The 13,573-nt window shown below is 41.7% G+C and overlaps 1 protein-coding gene across 1 annotated transcript in view; it reads right to left on the minus strand.

Annotated features, from left to right (window-relative positions):
* The window catches only part of angpt4 (angiopoietin 4), a 60,362-nt gene that overhangs the window by 27,351 nt on the left and 19,438 nt on the right, over positions 1-13,573 (minus strand). The window contains exon 2 of the mRNA XM_035388917.1: positions 1,163-1,318. Coding sequence (XP_035244808.1) covers positions 1,163-1,318 — 156 coding nt within the window. The remainder of the gene's footprint in view (positions 1-1,162; positions 1,319-13,573) is intronic.

Here is a 13,573-nt window from a genome sequence, read left to right on the forward strand (position 1 = left end):
ATGTGCACACATAGGAGAAAGAGAGAGAGAGAGAGAGAGAGAGAGAGAGAGAGCTCATTTTCAATCCATGACTGAGAAATCATACCCAGGAATGTGGACTCAAGTGCTATTTACTAATAGTTGATGACATATAATAATTTAGCATGAGCTCTGGTATACACAGATACACAAACAGAAATGATTTGTGTAGTGAACTGATCCGATTCCTGGCAGTAATTGCTGCAGTAGACCAAATAGAGAGTCAGCACAGTAGATGTGTCTTGAGCCAAGTTGTTTTTCACTGGTCGTTCACCATAGAAGCGTAGACCTTCAGATGCAAAAGCAGCACTTACACTTACCATTTAGAGGCCGATTATGATTATGGCTAATATCATATCATTATTAATGTTTCTAATTAGAATGTCTTCAAAATGTCTTTTATTTCTAATATGATCATATGTTCCAAAAAAGCTTTTCATAAATGATTAATCCTTGCTTTAACCTGTGTAATACATTTTTTGTAAAAAAATGTAGTACTTCTATTTAAGAAAATAAGTGCTATAATATTATTGTCCTATAATATTATAGTGACTGTAGGTAAGTGTATCAGTGGAGGTAAGCAGAATAGTGATTTATTCAGTTGAGCTGTGTGGTGTGATGCATTTATTCAGTTGAGCTCTGTGCTGTGAGTAATTTGTTCCGTTGTGCCGTGGTGAATTTGTTCAGTTGAGCTGTGTGCTGTGATTAATTTGTTCAGTTGAGCTCTGTGCTGTGGTGAACTTGTTCAGTTGAGCTCTGTGCGGTGATGAATTTGTTCAGGTGAGCTGTGTGGTGTGATGAATTTGTTCAATTGTGCTGTGATGAATTTGTTCAGGTGAGCTGTGTGCTGTGGTAAACTTGTTCAGGTGAGCTGTGTGCTGTGGTAAACTTGTTCAGTTGAGCTCTGTGCTGTGGTGAACTTGTTCAGTTGAGCTCTGTGCGGTGATGAATTTGTCCAGGTGAGCTGTGTGATGTGATGAATTTGTTCAATTGTGCTGTGATGAATTTGTTCAGGTGAGCTGTGTGCTGTGATTAATTTGTTCAGGTGAGCTGTGTGCAATGATGGATTTTCTCAGGTGAGCTCTGTGGTGTGATGAATTTGTTCAGTCGAGCTCTGTGCACGGTGATGGATTCATGCAGGTACCTGGGTCTCCACCACGTTAAGCTTCCGCGTCTGTTCGGCGGTCTGCGTCAGCAGGCTGGTTCCTATCTCCAGCATGGTGGCCGTCTGGTTGTGCACGGCATGGGCCTGGATCTGCACCATCTCTGTCTTTATGTTCTCCTGGATGTAGTTTTCCAGCTGGGATCACAACAAGGAGGAACACACCTCAGACGGTGAAGCCACTGCTCCACACACACAACAGAGAAAGCGCCTCTTTTATTAGATCTCATTCTATGAGATCTATCCATGCTTCTGAACATGTGACCAGGGAAACATTTTACTTTCACTTCAGTCCTAACCAAACAAGATAGAGCTTGGTTCAATCCTTCTTCTTCTTCTTCTTATTATTATTATTATTATAGCACCTTTCTCAAACTCAAGGTTGCTCAATATGGCACTGCAGATAACTGAGTGTACATACACACAAAGAGGGGGAAATATAAAAATACATACATGCACTCACATGAGAGTGAATGAGAGCGTGGAGATGTCTGAAAGGAATTGTTTGCGAATGAGTGCTACTGGAACACAGCACCCATGGGATATGCTAATAAAACTCTGTGAAGTTTTAGGGCTCTATCTTACACTTGGCGCAACATGGCGGAAACCCTATTCTTCATTCTTCACATTTTAAAAATTATAGTAACCAGCTTTCTATACTTTCAGAAATTACACCTCGGCTGATTTCTCTTGATACTCCATAACTGAACTAAACAATTTTACAGAGAATATGTGTATGATAAAAATAAACATGAACCTTTTTAAAAAATCTGAAAAGAAAACAAATCTGTACCACATTTCAAAATGAATTCTGCAAATTTAAATGAACTCGCACGCAAGGAGGTCTTATTTGTCAAAAGTAAATTTGCCGTTTTGTAGTCTTGCTAAATCCACCATTACATTAGCAATCTGCCAGGTGGAAACACTGATGGCTTTTAAAGAGAATTGAAAAGGACACTGATTAGTTTATTGCAGGTTACGCCCAAGAAACTCCTATTACTAATTAAGAGACTGAGTTCAGCCCTTTTGAACCTTGAGCCTTACTCTGTGCTCAAATTATTTGAGGTTAACCTAGCAAATGTGGGCTTGGACACACCCTAAATGCACGTCCATGTGCTTTACATCATGTGCTAAGCTCATTTAAATAGTGCCCTTAGAAGATGACGGATCAGCGTTTTTGTTGCTCTGGGTCCAGTTCACTCAGTAAATCATTTTTCTTTTCTCTTTATCCCCTCTTATCAAGTGTTGTGGTATCACTGGTGCTAAAACCCCATTTCATCATGGTGGATTGTTAAGACCTTTAAACAAAGACCATTATGTGTTGCATCTGCCATCACTGTACGGCCCAAGGATTTCTCCCACATATTCAGCATCTGCAATTCTCTCCTTTATTTTGGCCCATTACCATTTCCTCTTGCTCACTCTATTACAGACAAATTGATGCACTTTGCTGTTCAAATATACACACTAGAAGTGACCCCCCCCCAGCAAACTTTAAAGACAAAGTTCTTATTTATTTATACCCTGAATGGTCCAGTCACTGGCCCTCTGCCCAAATATATCTCTTTCAAGTACAAAGCAGTAGCTTACAGCATATATGAGTCTTAAAAGCACGGAGCATTCTTGGTAATATGAAGTAAACATGCGTGAAAAAAACACACCTGTATTGAAGTGTAGCGTTAAACAATTTGGCAGGCTAAAAATGAATAACAAGCAAAACATATTCGATTTTAATACCAATTGAAAGAATATTCCAGGGTTGGAAGATCTGAGAGCACAGCCTGGACATTCCAAAGCATATTCCAAAGTATGAAACAATAATGCCCATTTACTGAACACAAATCCATTAAAAAAATAATAGCATAATCATTAAAATCATTAACAAAATCAAGAGATATAAGACGTTTTGAATAATCGCCAACGCCGCTACCTAAAAAGGCATGCAGAGCTTTGGAAAACTTTGGCACGGGGAACGGGCAGGGTTTGGGGGAATTGCAGAAGGGGAAAACAAAGAGTACTGGGCTTTTTTAATGTTAGTTCCCCAAAGACGCTATGTGCCTTGACCAGTTAATTGACCCTTGCTTCCTGCCTTTGGATTAAACTTACATGGGACATGGCCACAATATGTCCTTGGGAACAGAGATATACTTTCTAAGGGTCTGCCGCACTGCTGTTAACTTAAACCAGATGTCTCTGTCTTTGTGGTCTTAGTGTCTCTGAAGCCTGCTACGGTACCACGGGCACCGAGCCAGTTGTCAACGACAAAAAAAATGATTGTCGTGGAGGGAGCTAATTGCAGCCATAAAATACTGAAGGCAACAAGTGCACTCTGTAGGATAAAGTATACCGGCTCAAGCGGATTGGAAGCCGAGGCTGGTAATTGGCTGGGACGGGGCCGTCCTGATTGATGGCGCACAGAGAGGCTCGGAGGGAAAGAGTGCACTCTGGACATGGCGGACCTAATAACTTAATCCGTCTCTTTAAGGCTGAGTGCCGAGCAGAGGCGATGGGTAACGTTTAACGCGCTTGTTATGACTTGTTTGGATTTCGCCCGTAATCATGAGATGTCAGAACAGGCACCCTAACCACTACAAGCGATGAATCAGCCTATAGCCTGTATTCGAGATATGAGATTGTGTCGGTTTGTACAAAGGCATATCAACAAAAGGCTCTGTGATTGGGTCTAATATCAATAAAGAAACATATTGAAGCAATTGAATGGCATAGTACATTATAGTGTCACGAAACTGAACCTTCTTTATTAGCTAATCATTCACTACTAGCTGATAAATTCAAACAGGAAAAACAAGGACATTTTGAAAAACTAGAAAGAATGCACTCAGTAGAGTGCAGACCTTCGCCAAGGCAGACCTCTCCCCTCGCATGAATGTAATCCAGTCATTACTTTTCGAGATATGTTTGGCCTGATGGTAGCGCCAGAGAAAAGGTCAAGGGGTCACCAAAATCAATATCTTTCTGTCTCTGGGGCGCATGAACGTGCACAGCAAATTCCATCGCAATCTGGCCGTTATTTTTCCAGATATGTCTGTCACGGATGGACAACCAGACAGAAGTAATACACATTGATTTAAAAGTGTGTTTGTAGTTCTATGCTTATTAGTAAGAGAAAGGTTCTTTTCGGCGCTCAGATGTACAGGTTTATGCCGTTACGTAACATTGCCACAACAGTGCAATGTTTTCCTAGCCAGGTCTTGCACCTGGGAGAGGAAACACCGTCAGCTGTCAATGCGCTCTTTAGTGGTGCATCGTATGTGACAGTTGCGAGAACTACCCAAGGGTCAGCTTTACTAAGGCTTTAAATCAGGGGCCTCAAACTCCAGTCCTAGAGGGCTGCTGGTTTTTGTGATTTACTATCAATTAGCAGCCAAAATAGACCTTGGAAATAAGTGCTGGACCAGCAGAAACAGCGCCCTTCCAGGATTAGAGTATGAGATCCCAGCTGTAAAGCGTCTGTGCACTGTAAGTGATCGCATTGTCGACAACACATTGGTTAACTTGTTCCCCATTTTGAAATATACTGTGCCTATCATCTGTTAAACTTTCAGTACTGGAGCCACATATAGCCACCGGCATGATTTTCAAAACATGGTGGATGAGTAGCTAGTTAACTAGCTTTACAAATCAATATATTTGTTTTGTTAGATTTGGATAAATACATAAATAAATAAATCTGGCATATCCCAGCATGCATTGGGTGAGAGGCAGGAATACATCCAGGACAGGTCGCTAATCCATCACAGGGCACACACACAATTACACATTTATACCTATGAGCAAATTAGAGTCTTCAATTAGCCTAACCTTCATGTCCTTTGACTCTGAGATGTCACACATCACTCCAGGGAGTTGGGTTGATTTTGGGTAAAATATATGCTCACACCAGTGAGTTGGGTTGATGTTTGGTAAAATACATGCTCACTCCAGTGAGTTGGGTTGATTTTGGGTAAAATACATGCTCACTCCAGTGAGTTGGGTTGATTTTGAGTAAAATGCATGCTCACGCCAGTGAGTTGAGTTGAATTAGGAATCGTGGGCTGAAGCGATATCCCACATGTTCTGCCAAATACCACAGCCCTGAGAAGGGGGTTGAATGACCAATAGAAATAGTTGACTTTCAACCCCTCAACCCCACTCCAATCAGGCACGGCTTGACCACGACTGCACTTCTCTGCTCTTTTTTCAACACATACTTCTCCGCGGAACAAAAAAAAACAAAAACAAAACAAACAAATCTGAATCGGAGACGTGTTTGAGACCCGACAGGAACACGATGCAGCCGTTGGGCCTGGGTCACGGATCTCTCCAGAAACATGCCTGGCTTCTCCGTGGGGGGGTGGTGGGTGGGGGGGGGGGGGGGGGGTGTTCGCTTATGTCTCGGGCGCTGCGTGTGATCCCCGAAATATCTAGCATCCCGGGTCTCCAACCAACAAAACAAAAACTTCCTGTTGAAGCCCTCCTGTTGAATCTCCTCCAGCAAAACTTTTAGTAGCTAAACTATTTTAATCCCCTGTCTGTCCATGTCTTAGAATTACATCTCAAAGAAACATTATTCCAATAAACCTAAGCCGAGTTCATTTTTCAGTGGAGCCATAGAGTTATTTAGTTAATCTTTGAAGTTATACAGAGAATCGCAACTTAATGTGTTATTTCCTATTAGTAATAAAGTATGGTATGAAGGATCATCATTTGATCTGTTGTTTCAGTTTAAGTGGGATAAGAGAGTGAACATTTCAATGACTTTATTAAAAACTAATGACCCACACTTACTGTACCCACCACCATTCAGTCAGTCAACTCAGGTCACACTACTGTAAATATTTTTTTTTTTTTATCATCAGCTAACTGTGGCTTTGGTTCTGTTGCAGATGTGTGTGTGGATAGCAACCGGTTGTGTGTCTATAGTCTATATACACACAGCATTTCTATCTACTGTATATCCACACAACCTATTGCCTGGATCAGAATCTATGTTGCACACTAGTCGCAGTGACTAAAGGGAGACTTGACTGAGGCCTTTTGATAGAACATTATGAAGTTTTGTAGAACAAGCAGAGCAAGGTAAACTGGGTAAATTGCACTCATATCAGGAAGTAGTTATTTATACACACAGATTTGTCAATGTGTGGAACAGCTTGGCAGGCAAGACTCTCTGGGTATCTGCCAGCACCTCACAGACCAAACTTTTTATTATCAATTATTAGGTCTTTTTTATGCTACATACATTTCACAGCAGTATATCAAACAATATAAATTGCAATATCTGCATGCAGCAAAGAAAAAGAAAGAAGCCTTATATTTTGAAATATTGTGATAATACAGCTAGTTTCAATATATATCTTGCCCGTGTCCCATTTCTGTAAGGTTATGATTTGCAGTCATGAGACAATAAACTCTTTTCAGTGACAGGCGGCTTCTGAGTCATGCATAAGAATCCAAGCTCCAGTATGGTGGGATTCTGGTTTAATAACTAGGATGCTGGGGGAGAGGAGCGGCCATTTCATCGATAGCATGGAGCCGGTTAAATGGAACGGTTTATGCTCGGCTGTTTGTGTTTCCCCCCGTTTTACAGACAAAAGACACCGTTTATTTGTTTTGGGCTTGTGAACGAGGGAACAGTTTACACAGAAAGTGAAACTGGATCCAGTACTTAACCCTGCGGGTCCCACTTAGCCTATTACAGAGCCCGACGCAGCTTAATAAACTACTGTAGATTAAGGTCAGACGCATTCGGTTTTAAACAATTTACCAACGTAATAGCCGTTAAAGTGGTTACTTCAGAAAACGTATGGTTAATACCTTCAATGCCTCTAAGCAATCTAACAATCTTTAATCAATTTTTTAATGGCTACGGCACTCACTATAGCACTTGTTGTTAAGAATGTCAAAAGTAAAGGAAAAAAAATCTGGATCAGAACCATTTTCCAAACGGCACTCTGAATAGACCTTCCTATTATGGACAGGAAGCAGAGGTTCTGTGTCTCTCCATGGTGCTTCGTGAGGAGATGCGTGTGCGACAAATGTTTGAGTCGGCACACAGGGTTCAACCCTGGGGCTGTCTTCATATATCACATGCATCCCATGTGCACTGGGTCAGAAATGACCCACCCTCAATGGACCTTCCGTCATAGAGCCTCTTCATTGAATTTTTAACCCTAAATCAATATGTTTCATGTAGAAACAACCTGTCACTCGTCAATAAATCGGTGAATAAGTTTTTTCCGACTTCACCATCCAGAAAGACTGTTTCTTCAGTCTACCATACGCATCTTTACTACAAAACACACATCATAATAGATTTTTTTTCTTTTTCTCCCCAAATGGATGTGCACTTAATATTAGTTACAACCTCTGATTTCAAAACTGCAGGGTTCAAAAAGACTCATAAAACAATCTTTGTACCCTGGTGGTGTGCTGCATTTATTTTAAAAAATATTAAAAAGGACAATGTTCAAATTTGTCTCATGGTAGGGTCACTCCAAGAAAATTCATCACATTTCATGCTGAAAAAAATGACATTTTAGGGGTTTTCACTGCTTTTCAACTCAGCACAGGGTCATTTTTGACCCTGAGGACAACAGGAGGGTCCAGCAGTAATGCTGGTCTCCCACATGGCATGTCTTCCAGACGATCCCCCCAGACCCCAACGGACTGCCCCCTCCTTCGTTTGGGAACTGGGTGTAAAACGAGATCCGGGTATTTTTCATTAAGCGGCTGTCAATCTCGGACATAGGAAAACATTTCTTCTGTGAATTATCATTAAACTTTAAGCACTGTAAATGTTGACATTAAATTAATAATAAACCTGGGTAACCAAGCTTCTATTCACATATGGATGGATAATGGACAAAGTATTTCTTTAGCAGATTTCTTTACCGCGTTTTACTGTAATATATACTGGGTGTTTATTTTTGCACCAGTCAAAATGCATCAAGATGTCCCCAAAAATGACAGGTGATTTATAATTCAGCAGACTATAATAAACTTAACATTACTTATCTGTAGGTTTTTATAATTAAGATCAGTTGTGGCTAACCACCATTACTCCAACACACACACACTACCACTGAAGTGGTTCTTTTGTGCCCTCTTGCATAAAATGTTAATGTATAAAAGAATCAGAGCTTTGTCATAGCTCTGATAGCAGTGTATTGTGCTGGTGTGCTATAGTGGTGGATGGCAGTGGTGTATTATAGTGGTAGATGAAAGTGCTGTACTGGTGTACTATAGTGGTAGATGGTAGTGGTGTACTGTACAGGTGTGCTATAGCGGTAGATGGTAGCAGTGTATTGTGCTGGTGTGCTATAGCGGTAGATGGCAGTGGTGTATTGTGCTGGTGCGCTATAGTGGTAGATGGCAGTGGTGTATTGTGCTGGTGCGCTATAGCGGTAGATGGTAGAGGTGCACTATATTGGTGTGTTATAGTGGTAGATGAAAGTGCTGTACTGGTGTACTGTAGTGGTAGATGGTAGTGGTGTACTGTACAGGTGTGCTATAGTGGTAGATGGTAGCAGTGTATTGTGCTGGTGTGCTATAGCGGTAGATGGCAGTGGTGTATTGTGCTGGTGCGCTATAGTGGTAGATGGCAGTGGTGTATTGTGCTGGTGTGCTATAGTGGTAGATGGTAGAGGTGCACTGTATTGGTGTATTATAGTGGTAGATGAAAGTGCTGTACTGGTGTACTGTAGTGGTAGATGGTAGTGGTGTACTGTACAGGTGTGCTATAGCGGTAGATGGTAGCAGTGTATTGTGCTGGTGTGCTATAGCGGTAGATGGCAGTGGTGTATTGTGCTGGTGCGCTATAGTGGTAGATGGCAGTGGTGTATTGTGCTGGTGCGCTATAGCGGTAGATGGTAGAGGTGCACTATATTGGTGTGTTATAGTGGTAGATGAAAGTGCTGTACTGGTGTACTGTAGTGGTAGATGGTAGTGGTGTACTGTACAGGTGTGCTATAGTGGTAGATGGTAGTGGTGTACTGTACAGGTGTGCTATAGCGGTAGATGGTAGCAGTGTATTGTGCTGGTGTGCTATAGCGGTAGATGGCAGTGGTGTATTGTGCTGGTGTGCTATAGTGGTAGATGGCAGTGGTGTATTGTGCTGGTGTGCTATAGTGGTAGATGGTAGAGGTGCACTGTATTGGTGTGTTATAGTGGTAGATGAAAGTGCTGTACTGGTGTACTATAGTGGTAGATGGTAGCAGTGCAATGGGCTGGTGTACTATAGCGGTAGATGGTAACAGTGTATTGTACTGGTGTATTATAGTGGTAGATGGTAGTGGTGTACTGTACTGGTGTGCTATAGTGGTAGATGGCAGCAGTGCAATGTGCTGGTGTATCATAGTGGTATAGTGGTGGGTCTCTAAGCATTTTGCAGGATATATGAGTCTGGAGGGACTGGGTTTCAGCAGAGCACTTTCCTACCGTCATAGGAAATCAATAGTGTGAGTGCAAATCTCTTTTTCAAAATCCCTCTTTCGATACTATAGTATCCTTAGAAAAATACGCCCCCCCCCCCCCACACTCTCTCTCTCTCTCTCTCTCCCTCTCTCTCTCCTGTCGTTTTTATTTCCTGATGTTTCGTGTCCTCTGCAGAGGGGTCAGAGGGGGCTCTGGCTCCACAGGATGCCTCGTCTGTCCTGTCAATCACTCACGAGGCCGGGAGCGCAGCTAGCCGGCTTACAGCAGGTGCCAAAAAGAAGCCATTTCAAACAGCTCTAATGCCACATGAGCAATCAGAGCACACGTCTGTGACAATGACAATTCACTGTTTCCCAGAATGCCACACAACAAAAAAAAGGTAACTCTCCTCTAAAACACGATCGTATTTCACACAGAAAATGGCCACAACCTCTCAAGCAGAGCTGTTTTGGTTTGAGGACTTGAAGTGCCTTTGGTCTAGCTTTACAAAGGAATGTCTTAACAAGTTGGTCCCATTTAAGCATTGGAAATTCCTACTAAGTAAATAAATATAAGTATAAATACATGGCCATGTAAATGACCAAATAAACACACATTTCTGCACAAAATATTGTGTGTCTATACTAAAACTATTTTCCATTTTAATCACAATATGCATCTTAAGACGCTACCCTCACTTAATATAGTTCAGTACACCAGTGTTCGGGAAGATTCTGACAGAGACTGTTATTGTTCCCCATATATAACCTCTACCAAAATACGGCTGTTGCAAGTTAAAATAATGCGGTCGCAAGAACAGCGCAGCTTGTGCGATGAATCACATTTTCAAAATATTTCCAGAGATTTCTTTTTAGCGTTCATCGTTCGGTGAAACGGAGCCTGAACAGATTTTCCCTGTCGTAATGCGTCTAATTTTAAAATGCGTAGGTGTGGGAAGCCGAGCAGAACAGGCAGATGCACAAACGTACGCCTCTAGTGCGGTTTTGTGCCAGAAATGTGAACCTTTGAAATGCCAGCTATTAGGAAAACAATAAAGATTATAAACTTACTGGAAAAACAGTTATGATCACTTCTGTAATCCCGCTGTACCATCCTTATTTGGTAAAATAGTACTCTTTTCTTATTTTAGAACTGCTATTACTGTTTTATGTATTTATATGGATGTTCACTGCATGACTATATGAGTACTTTATATGTATCATAACTACATATATATTTAAATTGTATTATATTGTGTACCCATATTGCCATTAATATTATTATGCTATTTGTAGATGTATTATGATTCTAGGTTTGTATAAGTTGCACATCTATCACGCTAGTCTGGAAATGTTGCTCAAAATAACTAATACACCGTAAGTCCCTCTGAAAAATACATCCAATAAATGCATGTATGTATACCTTGTAGTGTCTTTGTTCTTTAATAAGTGATTTTGTAGTTTTCTATACAGGCAGTTTCGTGTTCTATTTAATCTTCATTCCGTTAGCTAGGAAGGTCAATGTAAAACTTCTACACAGATGAGAAGGGTGAACCAAACAAGAGGAGATCCAAGGGACTCCGCAGCCAATCAAAAGCAAGGGGGAATGATTAGATCATTAATTTAACACCCCTACTTTTTAATGAGAGTCTGAAGCACGACTATACCGCATGCACTTACATGAATACGATTATGTACATAACAAGCAAGCAATGAGAGTGTTTCTGGTTATATGTGTATCTTCTAATGGCATGTTATGGATATGGATAACCGAAGCAGATGTATTTAGAATTTTTACTTGGGTTACTGGTTGGTATGGATAACTGGCTCTAGGGCTTTAGTGATGTTGCATCTTCACCCACTGGTCTGGGAATGAGTTGTTAGCCAGTTTGGGCTGTATTGCTCATATTAATCAGGTGAATGCTCTTGTGTTTTTCCTCTATTGTAAGTCGCTCTGGATAAGAGCATCTGTTAAATGAATGTAATGCAATGTTCTGTGATCCTTCAGTTGAGATGTTAAATCATGAGAAGTGTGCTGGCATTAAATGCACACGGGGGGCTTTGTTTCTGTGGTTGTGAGATTATTACATTAAATTACATTCATTTAGCACAAGCTCGCATCCAGAGTGATTAACAATGCTAGAGAACCTAAGCACACCCCCCTGATCTATATAAGCCATACTGCCAGACCTGCTTAACAGCATTCCAGGGGCCTGTATGACAAAGCGGGATTACTCAGATAGCTGGATAAGCGCACTGAGTAAAACCACGGAACAGCACTTTCCACTTCAGTCCTTGGGTCCTGCGGGATCTGAGTTAGATTTAGAGCTATCCAGCTAACTCGGTAATCCTGCCTTGTGATACCAGCTCCAGGCCAGTGGGTAAAGATCACTAACTGTAAGTTAGCTATGCTAACCAAGAACCTTGAAGAAGTACAGATCTTGGAAATGTGATGTTTCCCTTTCTCTGTGCACATCTGAGTTTGATGAATGTTGGGCAGGGCTGGAGACCACAGGGCGGGCAGTATAAACTCTCCTTTCTCTCGTTTCTCTCATTTCTCTCCTTTCTCTCCTTTCTTTCGTTTCTCTCCTTTCTCTCGTTTCTCTCCTTTCTTTTGTTTCTCTCCTTTCTTTCCTTTCTCTCCTGTCTTTCCCGTTTCTTTTCCTCTCTTCGTTCGCCCGCGCTCTGCCTTCAGCGAAGGCGCGCTTCAGAGCCGCCAACATCCGTCAGCGTTTTTTTTTACCCAGAATCCCCCAGAAGGTCAGGAAGGTTTCCAAACCCCCCGCGATCGAACCGCGACAAACATCTCACTCATCCAGGCCCAAATCAGGACCAGATGGGCAAAGTCAACACGGGGGGGTGGGGTGGGGGGCGGTGAGCCGGCCTGCGGCTGCCTTCAATGCTCTTCCTGAGCCTGCCGTATTTATTTATTCGCTCGCCTTCCCTTGTGCCCACTATTTCTGAGGGCCCTTGTGTCAGAGGCCATTGTTACAACGCATCAATCACAGGTGTGACAAAACACATCATGCAGTGTTATAATGCATCAGTCACAGGTGTGACAAAACACATCATGCAGTGTTACAATGCATCAGTCACAGGTGTGACAAAACACATCATGCAGTGTTACAATGCATCAATCACAGGTGTGACAAAACACATCATGCAGTGTTATAATGCATCAATCACAGGTGTGACAAAACACATCATGCAGTGTTATAATGCAACAGTCACAGGTGTGACAAAACACATCATGCAGTGTTACAATGCATCAGTCACAGGTGTGACAAAACACATCATGCAGTGTTACAATGCATCAGTCACAGGTGTGACAAAACACATCATGCAGTGTTACAATGCATCAATCACAGGTGTGACAAAACACATCATGCAGTGTTATAATGCAACAGTCACAGGTGTGACAAAACACAGCATGCAGTGTTATAATGCAACAGTCACAGGTGTGACAAAACACATCATGCAGTGTTACAACGCATCAGTCACAGATGTGGCAAAACACATCATGCAGTGTTACAACGCATCAATCACAGGTGTGACAAAACACATCATGCAGTGTTATAATGCATCAATCACAGGTGTGACAAAACACATCATGCAGTGTTATAATGCAACAGTCACAGGTGTGACAAAACACAGCATGCAGTGTTATAATGCAACAGTCACAGGTGTGACAAAACACATCATGCAGTGTTACAATGCATCAATCACAGGTGTGACAAAACACATCATGCAGTGTTATAATGCAACAGTCACAGGTGTGACAAAACACATCATGCAGTGTTACAATGCATCAATCACAGGTGTGACAAAACACATCATGCAGTGTTATAATGCCTCAGTCACAGGTGTGACAAAACACACCATGCAGTGTTATAATGCCTCAGTCACCGGTGTGACAAAACACATTTCATGCAGTGTTATAATGCATCAATCACAGGTGTGACAAAACACATCATGCAGT

Source organism: Anguilla anguilla, chromosome 13 (assembly GCF_013347855.1).
Source record: "Anguilla anguilla isolate fAngAng1 chromosome 13, fAngAng1.pri, whole genome shotgun sequence".
In the NCBI taxonomy this organism is placed as follows: domain Eukaryota; kingdom Metazoa; phylum Chordata; class Actinopteri; order Anguilliformes; family Anguillidae; genus Anguilla; species Anguilla anguilla.